The sequence below is a fragment of the Vanessa atalanta genome, chromosome 13, assembly GCF_905147765.1.
Source record: "Vanessa atalanta chromosome 13, ilVanAtal1.2, whole genome shotgun sequence".
Classification (NCBI taxonomy): domain Eukaryota; kingdom Metazoa; phylum Arthropoda; class Insecta; order Lepidoptera; family Nymphalidae; genus Vanessa; species Vanessa atalanta.
Window position 1 is genome coordinate 1,939,637 of NC_061883.1, and position 18,407 is coordinate 1,958,043.

At 33.5% G+C, this 18,407-nt stretch overlaps 1 protein-coding gene across 4 annotated transcripts in view; it reads left to right on the forward strand.

Annotated features, from left to right (window-relative positions):
* Positions 1 to 18,407, forward strand: part of LOC125068488 (RING finger protein nhl-1) — a 121,281-nt gene that overhangs the window by 93,602 nt on the left and 9,272 nt on the right. The window contains exons 5-10 of one of the 4 annotated variants that reach the window (XM_047677632.1): positions 12,538 to 12,697; positions 12,827 to 14,260; positions 14,476 to 14,680; positions 14,768 to 15,700; positions 15,799 to 15,971; positions 16,492 to 16,632. In XM_047677632.1, coding sequence (XP_047533588.1) covers positions 12,563 to 12,697; positions 12,827 to 14,260; positions 14,476 to 14,680; positions 14,768 to 15,700; positions 15,799 to 15,971; positions 16,492 to 16,632 — 3,021 coding nt within the window. In that variant the 5' untranslated portion in view covers positions 12,538 to 12,562. Of the gene's footprint in view, positions 1 to 6,003; positions 6,197 to 12,537; positions 12,698 to 12,826; positions 14,261 to 14,475; positions 15,701 to 15,798; positions 15,972 to 16,491; positions 16,633 to 18,407 lie in introns of those variants that run through there. The other 3 variants (XM_047677631.1, XM_047677630.1, XM_047677629.1) reach the window with 3 other exon arrangements.

Below are 18,407 nucleotides of genomic sequence, written 5' to 3' on the forward strand. Positions count from 1 at the left end.
CAAAGCCTTACCATCAAGTGCTGATAGGAAGTTGGATATTTATATAGATTTATTATTTTGTTTCTTAAATTTACTTTAAGAATAATTTACAAGGAAATGCAATCTTATTATACGTCAGAAATTAATTAGAATATTTTTTTTTATTTTAAAATGAAACCTTTAATATTATATTAACGTAATAATAAACAAATTTCTCTTTAGCAAAGCTCAAAGCTTTGCTATAGAGGAATGTTGTTTAGATTCATTGAATACAATTTCTAATAATAACCGCCGACGATTATCGTACGTAATGCACATTACTGAACTATGAACACGCATTTATGGTATTTCGTTTTATAACTATAATTTAGCAAATTTTCATGCCAATTTATATATTATGTCAACTGCTCAAACTATATAATAAGCAAATTTATACATAGTTTAGGTGGCCCAGTCATATATTATAATGTGGTTCTGAATTGTAAGCTGCTACAAATGCAGACAACACACAACATGGAGCGCGTACTGGTACAGCTACACTGGTGCAACAAGCTTCTACGTAGTAGAAGGAAACGAAAGAAGTAAAGGGAATCAACCAAAAGTGGAACCAGGTTCGTCTTAATTGTTGGGGCCTCTCTCTGAAATGTCTCTTAAAAAGATTTTTTGGGGGGAGGGAAGATCGCCTGAACTCTGTTTGCACACGGACAGAGTGTTTCACCGAACTAAATATTGGTAAAATAGACACGAATTATTGTTTTAATGTGAATAAAATTGAGAATTTCAAAGATTTATTATATTTACAATAAATTTAGGTTAATTAAAAACATGTAATAATAAATCAGTAAATGTACCATTAATTAAGTCTCAAAATACTGCTATTCGGCCTTGGAGTCAAAGGTTGACCTTCAAATTGACCTTGTTAACGGTCAGTCGATAGTGGTAGTCGACTCACAACGGTCGATACATCCGTTTCACTGAGCAATTTTTAAACCGTGAAAACACAAATAGCCGACTTATTGAATCGCTGTCAACGCATATCTTCAATATTTGATTAGGTTCTTGTACAAACGTCTAAAGTTCTGAACCACATCAGGCAAGCAGGAAGCCTTCCAAACAGCGAGTAAACAGCGATGAAATTGTACAGTAATGAGGTGAGAAACGACCTAACCAAACATAGCAAGTGTATGCTTGCATAGTTTGTATAGAACTAACTATAGATGTAAACAAAATAACGTTATGATTGTAGATTTCTACTAGATAGTCCAAGAATAGTTGGTGATTTAAATAATGATATCGGTTAAGCTGAAATAGTCACATTTTTTTTTATTACTTGTGAAAAAAGGGACAGTCCGTAAATATGCTAGTTTAAGGCTTACGCCTTCTCTTCTTCTTTCGAAGAGAATGTTTTGTAGCCTATTCCATCACGCCGGTCGAATGCACGTTGACCGGATTTATTACTGAAATATTTATAATCTCAAAAGGCCTTATTTTACTGTATCAAAAAATGAAAATCAATATATTCATCTGAAATTGAGTTTACAATTACTTTTAAATATTTATATTTACAGTAAATCAATCGTCAATCGTCAATCAATCGTCAATCGTTTTGGAACGAACATTCAAATCATTAAAATTGACCACATTTTTTGTATAATAATAATAGTGAATACAAGTGATAGTTACATTCGCAGACTTTGACGGGGTTAGCGCCACTGAGTTTTAGTAAGTGCTTAATTTGTACGTACAATTAATCTTGCAATCAAATTAGGACATTTCTTAAACTTTTATACAGAAATCGCTGAATTAGCTGAATAAATTTAGAGACATATGTACCTACGACAAAATCTTAATTTAATCTTGTATTTGAATAATATATACTTTTCAATATTGAAACAATTTAAATCAAGAATAGAATATTAATTTAAAAAAAAAAAACACACAAATTTTAAAAGTGACACAACTGATATTCCAGTCTTATTATTAGTATCAAAACTTTACCTTTGTCATTCCATAACATTTAAAAAAAAAGGAATTGTTGAGATCTAATTTGAGCGAAACAAAAAAGATCTGAAATAGAAAGTATTAAAACGACGACAAAACAATTTTTGTATCTGGTAACATTATACGGCGTTTCGGATACACATAATGTAATAATTATTACATCCGCGGCTTAGTCGGGTAATTTATGTCCCATTTCGTACTTTTTACGTAAAGCCTTAAACAGGTAAATGATATTAAGGGAAATTTGGAATATCATTTCCCAGGCGACTCGCTGGATCCGAACGTACTTTGAGACGTAATTCCCAAAACCTTTATTTCCTTAATGATGTTAGACAGAATAATATTTACATTGAAGTACAGTGTTAAAGCATAGCAAGTTATAACTATTTATAGCTGTATTCAATAAGGGAATCCGAGTAAAGATATTATCGCTAGTGATGTGGAGGACATTAGTGTTTAATGATAATACAGTACCCTATTTAGATCCTTAATCTCATACAATGGGGTGGCATTCCGTTACGACCTGACTGAAATCAAGAGCTGAGCCATTAGCTATATTATTTGATGCATGGCAAACTATCATTACCTTTTTTTCTCCGGGCTCCGAGAATGCTTTGACGAAAAAGTGTCACAACTTTCATCTTCACGTATTTAAACTCAGGGCCTTTTAGTTCTAGTAAGCTTGTGACAAGGTTTAATTAAATTGTAGGTATTGTTCATGCATTTCTCTTTCCCTAATGAGAATAATTATAACAGCATTCAATATAAATAGAGCATTCATTCTGTTATAAAATAATTGCTGTAATATTTTTTTGTAACTACTTTTTACTATTGAGGAGTTCCTTCATATGAAGCCAAGCTTTAGTATAGGATCAAGTCATAAATAACGTAAAAAATGCAATATCATCGAACCAAAATTTAAAAATCAACTCCGTAGATAAAACGAAAAGGTTCTATTTCAGCTTGTAAGATTTAACTTAAAAAACTAAAAAACTATGCACAACAAAAAAAAGCTTGTAAAAAAAGTATACATGCAATAAAGTGAGGACTACTACCAAGTAAATGATACAATCATTTGGCGTTAGAGCTTTGTTTATGTACATAATATATTAATATAGATCTTTTTTCAAATATAAGAGGATAGATCTAGTTTGTTTATTTTACTATGAGAAAGTCCAATGGCGTCTTGTGATCTTACTATTGTAGGACATCTGTGATGCTACTTTTAAACGTCAATCTGGTAATAAGTTTTTATCATGTAGGTATTTATATTTTATTATTCACTTAAAGTAAAGAAACGAAAGGCGTTTAAAAGCCTATATTTTCTTTATCGCCTGTTCTTGTAATGTATGAACGAGATGGTTATTAATGAACAGCTAAGTGAGAATGAAATGCATGACCCTGTCAACGATAATCGAAATTATTTTGTCAACGTTAACATTGAATAATGTTTGGTGAATCAGATCGTTTTTATCGACGAACAATTATTTAAGAATAAGTCGTACATTATATAAATTAGATTTTTCGGATTCTTTATCTAAATTCATCCAAATAATTGACTTCGCACATGGAAAAAGTCTGAATGCTTGTCATTTGTTTTGAAGCATACGCTTTGTAACCCCCACTTTAATAATAATAATAGCCTTTATTTAGATCAGCTTAGTCTAAAAACAATATTTAAACATAACACTTAAAACTTATCTAGTATTAACTTGTTTATTTTTTGTAGATCTGTTGCCTATCGACCAAGGGCCTCCACCAATTTTGTTCATTCTGGGCCACTTTTTTCCTTATCACTCCTGCCACTTCTCTGATATCATCATCCTATCTTTTTCTTGTCTGTCTCATTTCCTTTTACCCTCTCTGGGATACCATCTTGTAATTTTCGTACTTCATTTGTTTCCCATGTAACCGCTACACCAAGTAAAAATCACAATTAGTATAATTTGCTAGCTCAGCATTTTATTATGTCACTTTTTATTAATAAATTTCTCTTGGAAGTATAAATTCTTGATGCGCAATGAGATTGCAACGTTATTATATAGAAAGTGAACGACGCAAAATCGTTTAATATTTTACACGTGTATTATGTAGGAAGCGCTTCATACGTTATTATTATTTATTAATCTTGTTTTATATTTTATTACGTACATATTCATTTCTGTGACTGCCTCTTTGATCTAGTGACTAGATATAAGGCCGCGATCGAGAGGTTGAGAGTTCAAACCCCAGGTCGATATAACAAATTATTGGATTTGCTATAAAAAATTGTCAGTAACAAACTAGAACTTTGATAATCAGAAGTGTGTATACTCTCGTGCCTCGGACAGCACGTAAAGCTGGTCTTGCACCTAAACTCTTTCTATTTGTGTCGGATTTGCCGTCCCATTGAATTATGAGAGCGAGAGAATAGAGATTTCACCTATATTTGCGCACATACTTGTGCACTTTAATATGTCCTGCCTAGTTGGTTAGTCTTTCATGAGATCTGCCGTTGACCGAGATCTTTTTTTTATGATATGGGTTGGCGAACGAGCAAATGTGTCACCAACAATGGGAACTAAGAAATTATCTCCCTTGTGCCTGTAGTTACACTGGCTCACTCACCCTTCAAACCGGAACACAACAATTCTGAGTACTGCCGTTTGGCAGTATAATATCTGATGAGTGGATGGTACCTACCCAGACGGGCTTGCACAAAGCCCTACCACAATTTAATCGGCCGGAAGACATCATCATCACTTTATATTTTTTTATGGGTATATTAATTTTTAATATTACACACGAAATTATTGTGATACTGAATTTCTTGCAAGTATTATTTGCTCTGGTTTGGAATGTATTCATACATACATTCCAAACCAGCTTAACTTGAGCTTCTCATATGTCAATTTTAGAGTCATTGTAATAGCCAACAAGAATAAAGTATATTTTGATATTATTGTGTACCCTAAAAAATAAACTTTGATGCAGAGTTAGTTACAAAGTTATATCTTTATCTATCTATCCATCTCTTTCTTTCATCAGTAATTATGTCTTACGTATATTTGTCTTATGTTAAATATTGATTTTTTATTTAACACAAATATTTATTCTACCTCAGGCATATTTCATAATCAGTCCTCTGTCTAAAGGTGAAAGAGATGGATGTTTATCACATGTCACGCAACCTTTATAAAATAGAACAAATGTAAATAATTAAATTTCAATCACTATTGACTTTCTTTTGTTTAATCGAAATGTATAAAGAAATAATTGGGATAAGAACACGTGGTCAAATACTCATGCAGATCAAAGCAGGAGCTATTCGTGACGTTTCTTTTCATCCCGATTACTATTTATGTTGAAGTCATTGGCATTTATCGAAAATGACAGTAGGTTATTTATTTTTAGTACAAATCGAAACACGTATTAATAGTTCAAACGCTTTGAGTTCTGTGTTAAGCGAAATCGTTATTTTCTTTTGGTTGACGACACTTTTGTTAATATTATCGCCGCTTTGATACGCAATCTTTCCTTTTTTTATTTATAGATAGATAAATAAGATACTTTTATTGTACAGCATACATATCAAAGATATACAGAAGTACTTAATGTAACGTAGTATCTTAATTTAAACATTTTATACGTGTATATACCTAGGCATCCTTATAGTATTCTAGTGATTTCTACAAATTAAAAAATTAAAATTATTATGGAGGTACTTAACTAAAAATATATATTATTAAACAGTTTGATATAATTTTATTTACAAATATATTAATGAAATATAAATTTAAATTTAGAATTAATAATTAAAATAAAAAATGTATGATATTGATTTTAAACGAATATTAACGATGTGTATAGGTATGACCTATTTACCGAAAAATCTCTTCGACATTGAATGTACTAAGAAACAATGTGTATTATCGAAAACAATCGCGTGTCCAATGACCTTTTCCCGTCCAAAAGTAAATGTGACGGTTCCATATGCGCAAGCGCACCGGCTCCAAAAATAAAATCCTGCGCTCCGGTGTCGAGTTGCCTTCAGTAAAGCAAAGATCGTGAACACCACCGCCTGTGATATTTCTAGTCCCGTTCCATTTTCAAATGTCACCGTATCGACAATGACAAGTAAATAACTGCCAGTGCTAAGATACCTGTTTTTTACCCGCTTGTGAATTGGATTTATTTTCAAGTGTTTTATTTTTTATCTAATGTGGCAATAGATGCTGTAAGTATTGCGCTTTGTGTTTAAAATAACAACCAACCTGTGCAAAGATAGCAATGGTTAATAATAATACCAGCGTATATTTTTGATTGATAAATGACAATAGGCTAAGAGCCTACTTGGAATTGTATTATCAAGAATGTTTTCAAAGAAAAAGTATTTCAATCATACATTCGGGATCATAACTTGCATGTTATCATAAGCTTGTGCTTGACCGATTTAATTATATTGTAGCATAAACACCGCTGTGACGTAAGACAATGTTACATTCCACTAGCTTTGTATAACACAAATCATCGCCCCATTTTTCTTGTATACTAATAAATTTATCGTTAATTTTCTTTATTTCATTCCACGACACTTTAATTATATTTTAACTTGATTTAAAAATATTCATCGGTTATATTGGAAGTGTGTCTACATAAGACATTTTTACACTTTTTAATTTTGTTTTTCGTTTTCGCATGCCTTATTAATTTTATTCTAAAGATTTGTTGAAAATAGCAACCAGTCCTCTTACTATATTTAAGCATCATTTCCGTGATAGCTCACATCGTCACCGGTAATATTTAAAATTTTTATCATTTCCGTGACAGAGCGTAATATAATGACTGGGCTATAATCATTAATATATTTGTATTTAACATAAGTATTATTTGGTTTTAATGAAACTGAAATGATTGGACTGTAACAAGCAAGCTATTTTTGACAGAAGTATGATATAAATCGAAATACTGTCAAATTCAATCCCGTACGAACGTAGTTTTGGTCAAAATACCTCGTCATCATATATTTAAGAGCTTTGCTCATGTCGATGTCCCTCTTACCAAGCAGCTCTCTGAGATGCAAATTCCTTGAATCTCCAATAAAATTTCATATAAAAATGTAGTGTCATGGAAAAATTTTGTAGCAAAAAAACGTCCTTCAGACTGTGACGTATTTTATTCATCAATTCATGTCTTTGTTCCGCCGTGACGTCACCGACTGAAACAAGCCGGTCTTCCTTGTGTTTCTGCATCTAAAATCAGAACAAAACGTGTTCCATTGTTTTACAATTGTGCCATGCACTGGTATTCAATACTCGTTACTAAGGGTCCAGAAATTTCTTTGACATTCTAAATTTAAAATTGAACTGTGACATGACACGCGTGTTCTATTTATGTTTGTTTTTTAAATTAATAAAATTTATCTTATGCAACGGATGGAAACCAAAGTAGCCAAAATATGTTTAAATATTGTTTATTCAGTCATGTGTATAATATAAAATATGTTATTTTTGAATAGAGAAACTTGGAATTACTGCAATAAATAACCATGTTATCGTTTTATTCTACAATTTTTACAATTTTATGTTTATACTGTATCTATACTGTTCATTAAATATAATTGTTGATATTCGTCGAGTTTAGGAAATATACAGCGTCTTTATTTATTAATACAATATACAATAATACAATAACAGCCTGTAAATTTCCCACTGCTGGGTTAAGGCCTCCTCTCCCTTTGAGGAGAAGGTTTGGAGCATATTCCACCAATACGGGTTGGTAGATACACATGTGGTAGAATTTCGTTGAAATTAGACACATGCAGGTTTCCTCACGACGTTTTCCTTCACCGCCGAGCTCGAGATGAATTATAAACACAAATTAAGCACATGAAAATTCAGCGGTGCTTGCCTGGGTTCGAACCCGTCATCATCAGTTAAGAGGCACGTGTTCTAACCACTGGGCCATATCGGCTCTGTTTATTTATTTACTAGCTATTATCCACCAGCTTCACTTTCGCTTGGCGTGAATTGAGATAAGTGATATTTATGACAATTATACATCCGGTTACAACATTAAAGAAACAATAAGTGATATTGGTGAATTAATCTGTGCATTAGACCACAGATTATTTCCATAAAATAAATTCAAATTAAAAAAAAAAGTTTTGTTTATGTATGATAGAATCGTCTACGCATATAGTAGGTTAACAGGTCGCATACACGTATCATAAAACCCTATAGGGACATACAATCATTTACTGATGTACAATAATGATTCGTTTAATAATACCTGACATTAATAGACTTATCTTAATTACAATACAAGCGTTTATACGTAATAAAATTACGATATCGAAAAAAAAAAAAAAATCTCTAGAAGAAATTTAATATGATTCACCTTAATCTCAAAAACACAACAGATTAAGAAAAATGCCAACTCATTTGACAATCGTTTTAATGTCAACGACGGCAGTAATATACAAAAATGCTTGATATTGTAATATCAATAACATGCTTAGAATGGCTTTCGTAGAATATGATAAGAGGGTTCATTTGTTTTTATTTTTGGCAAATAATAAAAATACGTCCAAACTTTTTGTTGATTTAACTTTTTAACGTTCGTTTGAAATAGTAGAGTTGATAAAATAATCTACTTTATAAATAATATATGTTACTGTAAAAACTCGAACTACGGTAAATCTTAAGATTTTCCAGTAAAACCTAAGATTTACCGATTATGAATGGTAAATGTCCATAAAACTTTGGGATTCGAACTTTTACCATCATTCACTTGGTAAATATTAGGATTTACATGTTAAGTTAGGTTAGGTTGGGATGGTAAAAGTCCGAAAAAGTCGCCACTTTATAATAAATACTTACATTTACCAACTCATGTCGGTAAATCTTAGGTTTTACTGGAAAATCTTAAGATTTACCTTAGTTCGAGCTTTTACAGTAACATATATATATGTATGTATATATATATTTATTTCAGACATTTAATTTTATGATAATAATACGGCAAGCATTGATATCAATTTTAAATAGTGTATGTGGCGAAGATTGGAAGACGTTCAACTGTTTTTTTTTTTTGTTTTCATCTTCTTACATGAATACTGAACCAGTGTCACTTAGTTGTACTGGTATTAGTTAATATTAAGGACTTCGATTTATATGTGTGATAAAGTCCATTTTCCTTTTTACTTATCTAAATCATAAAAAAATCGGCATAGTAACAATGACTCGGCTAAAGGGTTACAGTTTGGTCACGCGGAAAAATGGTTTGCCCACGCTGTAAACGCATGTAAATATGTATATTTAAATTTAAATTTAAATATGTAAATTTTGGTTTTTTGAACGCTTACCGATATTATTAGAACTGTCTTTAGTAATCTTATTTATATTTAAGTATTTTGAGTGAAAATACTGAAAATACTTACACTCATATATGAGCTATTTACGCAGACCTTATATCGCCAATACGCTGCCAACCATAACATTACAATGTTATATCCCTTATGCCTTTAATTATACGGGCTCACTCACCTTACAAACTGGAAAAAAAATAATAATAAGTATTGCTGTTTGAAGGTAGAATATGTCATGAGTAGGAGGTACCTTCCTAGGCACACTTGCACAAAACCCTTCTACGATGTAAAGTAAATTTCTAAACTTCAGGCAATAAAACCTTAAAATGTTACAAAAATGTTAATATGTTCAACGTATTCGTATAATAAAAACACCGAGAGAAATTTGTATTTTTTTTTGTGATAGAATTAACTGTATAATGTAGACATAGATATACGTGATCCTTGAAGAAAACAAATTTGTCTGAACGCCTTACGTAAATACGGCAGGTATTCTGTATAGAATTTACAGACACGGTCTGAATTCAGCGCAGAATATTTTTTCACTGTTGAATAATGTAAAAAGTAATAACATATCATGAATAATACACACTAAGACACTATTACACATGAGTTTGTTTTATTTAAATTCTCGTGTGTCTATGTCACGGTATTTTTTATCTGTATTGGCGTTTTCGTTTGACATTTTCTTGTAAATAATGTTGCGTCCTTTTGTATTTTAAACTTACAACTTAGATTACATTATTAAAATTGTATGTTTATTTTAAACACTATTTATGGCATTACCATTAGGTAACATATTTTTTATTTTATTCAATTTTTTTTATCTTATCGAATATAAGTGTAACCAAAGGATCATATGCATTCTGCCTAAGTTATAGGCTTAATATAAAAAAAATAAAACGTCTTGCGTTACAGTTGGCCAAATACGAAGAAAGCTATTAAAAATTCTGCCAACCTCGTTGAAAATAACCCTGACGCGTGTGTTCGGATAATAAACAGGAGATACGTAGCCAATCCGTAGTAATCTAATTATAAAATCGGTCAAGATCGAGTATAAATCAAATACCGAGGGTCCTGTATATTTCCGCAATATGACATAAATAAATTTGTTATTTTTTCGCGTTAGTAATTTTTTATTTGCTTTGATTTCAGAATGTCTTGTTGGGTTTTCACCATTCTTATGACTGCAAAATTACAAACTATTCCATTTTAAACATTTATTTAGAGCACATTTAAAAAAAAATACCGTTACCATATTGAATAATCTGGGCAAGGCCTCCTCTCCTCTTACGAAAGGATTTGGATTTTCTATCGGAGGAAATACATGGGGCAGAATTTCATTGAACCCATGAAGAATTCGAAGGGGGTAGTTTTACTTTCAATACGTTGTCCGAATTTAATCCTATGACATCTTGTACTCTGTCTATACTCAATTCTTCTCATACTCAAAATAAAACCTTATCAATACATAATAATATATGACAACTTTTCTATATCAGTTAAATTTTCATCTTTATTACATGAAACTTACTGAAGGCGAGAGTCCAAGGTCATCAATTTGTAAAGGTCATTATAAAAACGACTACAGCGCTTACACGTGTTAGTTATCGTATCACGTTTTTCGTCAGCTCAGTTCCATTTCTCCTCACGCACATATAATATATTACCAAGAATATCTTCATGACACGATTGAAGCAAGTATTTATCCACTTGTTCAACCCCCTGCTCACTGTTATGGAAGTGTGAAATGCCTGTGACGTATTAACTTCAGTCTGAATCGATGCAATCAATGAACCTTTTTTCTTATTTTGAGTAGTACATATATTTTTTAGACAACGTAATATAATTAGTCCACATGTGACTTTTCTTTTCATAGCATGCGTACGCCTAATTTTCCTTTCATTTACGTAAGTAGTGACTCATTAAAATTTGAGCCAAATGACGTATCCCAATGCGGTCATTATATCATAGGTCTGTCATGCTTCATAAATATTTACGGAAACGTGTAATTTTTTCAGTATTGGACAATTCAAATTAGCCACCGTTTATATATTTTTGTGAGATAAAACATTTAATTGAGTATATATTATAACAATTAATAGAAAATTGTTATTATAAGCGGATTCAGATTTATATAATTTATATATGCTGCAAATGCTTATTGAAATAAGATGGACATAGCCCAAAAATATATCGAAATTGAAAGAGAATGCTATAAATTAGCATTTAAATTAATTATTTCAGCTTCATTTTATTTGAAATATAATGTGTAAAATGAATAATGTGATTATCATAAATCAGATAGCACATAATATATTTGCCAGAAATTCTAATATTTCAAATCTTCACAAACGTTCATTGACGAAAAATCTAAATTTACACATTACGTTCGAATCAAAACACGCTCTGCTTATAAATCAACAACTACGCGTAAGAATACAGAAAATATTTCACTTAATACGTAGAATTTCGTTATCAAAAGAACTACCCACACAAATTGAATCGAGTATTGCAACTAACATGTAAATGGGAGCCGTGTGAAACGCCAGACGTTTGCTATTTTTAAATGGTGCCGGATCTTCGAATATCGCGCAAACGCCAAAATTAGACTTGGTATTTCACTGTTTGTTATAAAACTTGTGATGGAATATATCATGTATATATATAATAAGGTTTGATAAATTAAAGCATGAGATTAGAAAAAATGTAAGCTAAAATAAGTTTGAAACTTAAATTCGGTCGAAAGAGCCAAAATAACATACTGAATGTTTGTTGATGATTCTTGTTACTGTATAAATATCGTACGAGTTTCAAGATGAAATAAGAAAGTCAATGAAGAATTCTTTGATCGGTATAGATGTTTCGAATCTTATTAAAGTATCCACTGACCTATTTATGTTTTCTATCAAATGCACTTTAGAAAAATATCAGAAAGTAATAATGAGCAAAGTTGTAGTTAGAATAATATTTTATTAGCAAATCACTAACCTGCAAAGGAGAGGCCTGGTTTAATCATCTCCTAACGTTATCCTTAAGTAGAGAAGCCCTTAGCCCAACAATGTCACATCTGCGGGCTACTTTTTTATTTTTGTTTTTTTTTAATTATGTTTAGGAATGTTAATCTAAAACGAAACATTTTTTAATTAATAATTCGAAAATTTATTTAATAAAAAATGTTGTAAAAAATTTAACTTCATCTATTACAGATATATAGTGAGGGGTTAAGCAAAAATGGAGCAGTTTGAATCACTGCTGACGTGCTGTGTTTGCTTGGACCGGTACAGAAACCCAAAGCTGCTACCATGTCAGCACAGTTTCTGTATGGAACCATGTATGGACGGCCTTGTTGACTATGTCCGGCGACAGGTACCAAAAAATGCTAAAATTTCATAAAAACATTACATCCAGATTTTTTAACAACAAAATATAAATGAGTGGTAAATGATAGATAACATTTTGTTCAGCCACTTAAGACCTATTTTTATTATTTTACAGGTTAAATGTCCAGAATGTCGTGCAGAACATCGTATCCCTTATCAAGGGGTACAAGGATTCCCCACAAATGTCACCTTGCAGAGATTTTTGGAGTTGCATGCCCAAATTGCTGGGGAACTTCCGGATCCCACGGCTGGGCAAGTTATGGAGAGGTGTAATGTTTGCTCAGAAAAAGCATACTGTGCACCTTGCGCTCACTGCGATAAAAAAGTCTGCGAAGATTGCAAGTCTGCTCATATGGAAGTCCTTCGCAGAGAAATTGCAAGAATTAATAATCAAATACGTCGAGGTGTAAATAGGCTTCAAGATATTTTAGCTGTAGTAGAACGAAACACAGCGAATTTGCAAACAAACTGTGGTGCAGTTGCTGGGGAAGTAGATGAAATTCACAAGAGACTTGCGAAAGCTCTAAAAGACCGAACTGATTTCTTACGAAATGAAGTTGATCGTTATTTAGCTACTGAACTTAGAAACTTGACTCATCTTAAAGATAATTTAGAGTTAGAATTAAGCAATATTCAAAGCAATTGTGATCTCGCTGATAAATATATGAACGATGATGTTGAATGGGAAGACACAGAATTAGTTGATACCAAAGAAATATTCTTAAAAACAGTGGAGTTTCTCAGAAACTTTGATTATGAAGCTGGTGATTATAATCGCAGGATACGTTTTGTAATGACTCATGATCCAAATCAGCTTGTAATGCATGTTGCTAGTTATGGTGAACTTAATATCACACATCCAAATGCCTACTCTACTGGATTACAACAAAGTCAAGGTTTAACAAGATCAAAGAGTGATCATCGCTTAGCATCACAATTTCGGCAGCAAGAGGAAGCTAAAGGATACACAGAGAATGATGAACCGATTTTGGGAGGGCGTAAGTTTGGTGAACGTCGTCCTCCACCTCCAGAAAAACACACAAGAGATTATGGAGTGACAGATGACTACAGTGGCTACGAATCTGAACACAGACCATCTCGAAGATTTCGTTCTCGTTTCGTAAGAAGTCATCAAACAGATAATGATTCTGATACTGAAACATCAACTCGTGCAGTAAAAGCTGAACAAAAAGAAAAAGAAAAGGAAAAGGTCACTGATACCGAAGATGCAACTCGTGGTCCACTTAGTGGTATATTTAGATTGAGTGATTGTCCTCGGGTAATGCAAAGAATATTAGATGTAGATAGCGGTAAAAAAAAAGAAAAAAAGGAACCTCCCCCACCACCAAAACCAGTACAACCAACACCTCAACCACGAAGCCGTCCACCTCCACCAGCTAGACAGCAGAGTGAAGATGACGAAATAACCCGTCTTAAAAGACAAAATAAGGGCGCAGCTTCATCTCAAGAACCTGATCGTACTCCTCAAAGACCCGTTGAAGAAGAAAGGAGCTCAATTAGTCGTAAACCACCAACTCCAGCCCGTGAGGTGAGTTGGGAAGATGAGAGGGAGTGATTAAAACAAGAAATTAAAGTAGCAATTTAATCATCGATACTAACACGGAAAACGCGACAACTAACTAGGGCATTCCACTAAAACACTCCATGACAATTCATTTACACATAAACACAAACAAAACGACAAAATAAATCAGACTAGACAACGTTTTTGGTGTCAATACCGAATTTCAGTATATTTCTCAGGCATCCAGTGATGGTGAATCCGATGAATCTGTTGGATCCCTGCAAAGAAATCAGCGCAAGAATACAGCTCCAACTCCAAAACCCACCGCTGTAAGAAGGCCGTCAGCATCCGATACATCTTCAGTACACCGTCCAGCAGCCCGTGCGCCTAGCACTGAATCTAGTGCATCGACAGAAAGTTCCGGCTCGGCGGTAAAACACACAGGTGCGATACTATCGATCGCAGAATTGAAAGCAAAATATAGCAATGATGGGCTGCCACCAAAACCGACCACACGTTTTTTGTCCGCAGGCAATGAAAGACCAACACCGGTGACGACAAATGGAACAACTGGCGGCGCACAACGGGTGCAAAGTCGTTTTATTGGATCCCAACGACCGACACCTGCCCCGGCGCCCGCCGAGCCGGCCCATGAAGACTCCGACACGAGCTCCGAAGAGGAAACTGATTCATCAGAGGAGAGTGAAGAGGAGCCTGCTCCACAAAGGAAGCCCGAGAGTCAGGCGATGGCTCGCAGTGATATAGGGCCGCTCCTAGCAAGAAGTAATAATGCTCGAAATGATGCAAATGATAACAAAAATAAAGATACTCCGACTCAGTCACGTTACCGTACTCGACAAACCTCCCAAACAGAAGAGGAGCCTGCTCCTCGATATGGTGCCAGTGGTTCATCTTACAGTCGCTATGGTAGTAAACCAAAGGATGACGAAATGACATCCTCTTTGGATGACGATTCAAAATATCCTACTGCTCGGTCAAGATATCTTGCTCTAAAAGAACGACGTAATCGCCTTGCAAGAAGCAAGAGCAGTCACACAGGTTTCGGTGCGGGTGACGATGATGACCAAGACGACCCTGTTTCCCCTACTACCGCATCCCCTTCTGCTTATCTAGCGGCTCGATACGGCTCCGGTACCGGTGGTTCGGAGCTGTCTCGAAGCCGATCTTCTCATGCGCTCAAATCGAGAGAAAGCTCTCCTGAACGTCCGGTAACCGGCGAAAAGGACGGAGCGGCCTTAAGTTCTTGGGCGAGATACTTGAAAAACAAGTATGGCTCGCGCGGTAAAGATCGCGATTCGGGCAGTACATCTTCCAGCGCATCCCGTCGCTTGTCTCTCGGGTTGCCCTTACGCTCAGCTAACGAGCTTGCCAGTTCTGATGACGATTCAAAAAACGCGGCAGGCTCCCCCATCTCCCCTACGGCGGCTACAGCAGCGGTAGCAGGTTAGAATAACGAGTGGCGTGTAAATAGGTTTGCGGCTTCTGATTCTTGGTTTGCCAGACTGATTTGAACTTTATTTCAACTTGATCATTTGTCACAGGTTTCGCAGCAGCAGGTTCCTCCCCTAGGAGCCAGTATCTGCAGAAACGCCGTTTACAATTCAGTGTGGGGAGCCGGGGGAGCGAACCCGGTTATTTTACTTGGCCTCGTGGCATCGCTGTTGGTCCCGACAATATAATGGTCGTGGCTGATTCATCCAACCATAGAGTACAGGTACAATACAATTAAAAAAAAGTATAATTATTAATCGTTCCCACCATTTTATACCAGGAATTTCGTTCCTGTAATTACTCGCATAGTCAATATGTCGACTTTCATTTTAGCAATGAAGTCTGTAGCAATATTTACCTTCCTATAAAATTACGGAAATAGACTACTCTGCTGTAAACGCGTGTTGGCAAAATAGTAGAATTCGAAACATTATCATAAATTCAAATTTGCATTTGCCAAACGTTTTATGCTCTAGCAAAGCAATAAGCATATGATTGGACGCAACTTTGCTAAAATTTACTATTTGAAGGACCTTTATTTTTGATTGAAAATCATAGTTGAATTAAGCTAACGAGGTGTGAAAATTATTGTCAAATGATTTAATGGTTTTATGATTTTATATTATTTTATTCATCAGGAATTATTGAACTCCAGATCAAATCAAACCGAGTTTTTTTGTATACTGTTGCTTACGTAACCAATATACACAAAGTATTTTAATAAATACGATTTTTTTATCCAGGTGTTCGATTCTAACGGAATATTCGTGAAAGAATTCGGTCAATACGGTAGCGGAGAGGGCGAATTCGACTGTCTCGCAGGCGTAGCCGTAAACCGAATCGGGCAGTATATCATCGCTGATCGATATAACCATCGCATACAGGTAAATTAAATAATATACTATACCTATATGTTAATTAATATTTAGATATATTCAATTATAATAATGGGATATACTCATTAATATACTGCAGAATATAATAGTATAAGCTATTACTATACCGTTTATAATTCATCCAGCAATATCTAAGTAATGCATTTATTACACACGTAACACACATACACACACACACAAAACCACATATGCATGCATATATTATAGTGCAAATAATACAGAAATTCCTTCCCATATTTGCTCGACAAATCGACATGTTTTTGATTTTTTTTTCTCCTTTTCTTAATATTCCCTTAATATATTTAAACATAAAATTTAAACTTAAAAATAATTTTCACAAATATAAGCTTTGACTGGGAAGTTACTAGACCTTATGATACGGGGTCTCCTAGTTTAGGGGTGGGTATATATTTGATATATGTATCATGTATCATAAATAAAAAAAATAAAAAATTGAGTAGCCGGCAAACATTGTCTTCGCTCGGATTGATCTGTTAAATATTCTCTTTTAAATCTAAATTAAAAAAAATAGCATATGTAAGCATACAAAAATTGGTGGTTTATATATTAGACAACTACGAAGCTTTTAAAATTTCTTTTTTAATTAAATTTCTGTAAAAACTATAGTATAAAGGTAAAAGCAATTCTTTATTCACTGGCTTTCCGTCAATACATTCAGCCAATTTTACAGATCTAGTCAAATTTGTTTAAAAGTAAATCTAGTATATGAAGATATTCAATCTTCAACATCAAAATTTAACTTCGCCATTACATATTCTAATATATAATTGGATGTTTAGTGAAGGAGTTTATTTTTCCTGTTCCTGGAACTACCCATGTATGAAACTTTGAGGAGCTGTCAAACTGTCATCTGCAATGTCAAAACTTTATGCGTGAACTTCTTGACAGTTATATTAACACTTACCGAAATAGGGAGCTATGGTTTATACGTGTAGACTTTGAAAATGTTAATGGAGTACTATAAATACACATACATATATTATTTTGCAGATATTAGTCTAGATACACTTAGAGTGTAAAAATAAGAATTAGATAAACAAATATATGTTAAATATAGGAAGAGCTATCTTATATCTTATCACTTCCTCGTTATATTAAAAAAATCGTTCATTTTTTTTTTTTTTTTTCATAAAAGTTAAAAGACTGGCACATTGGCACCTGATAGTTAGTGGGAACCACCGCCCATAGACATTTGTACTGTTAGGCAAATTAAGCATAATTTACATTGTCATGAACTACCAACCTAGAAATTTTTTCCTCGTGCCTGTGATGACACTTTCTCACTCTTCTTTCAAAGAGGAACATAACTGTAATAAATATCGCTGTTTGGCCGCAGAATATGTGGTGCGTGAGTGGTTCCTACCTTTCGCAAAGCCCTACCACCACATAAATACTTATTATTATTATAAATACTTTATGACCCAACCGTTAATATTTCTATTTTGTTACCCTAATAGATATTTCGAGCATCAAAATTATAAATTTATAGTATAACCTTTGTTAACTACGAACGGCTTTGTCTCGAGAGAACAATCAAATAATGAAATTTTTAATTAATAATAATTAAAAACAGCATTTAATTCCCATGGCAGATGAATATAGTAAAGTTCAAAATAAAGGTCAAATTAATATTATCTTCCTGAAATAGCTTATCATAAATAATATCATCGACAGAATTCTCTTGGGCTGGAATGTAATTATCACCTTTTCTTCTCCAATAATCCTTTTCTTACTTAACAGTT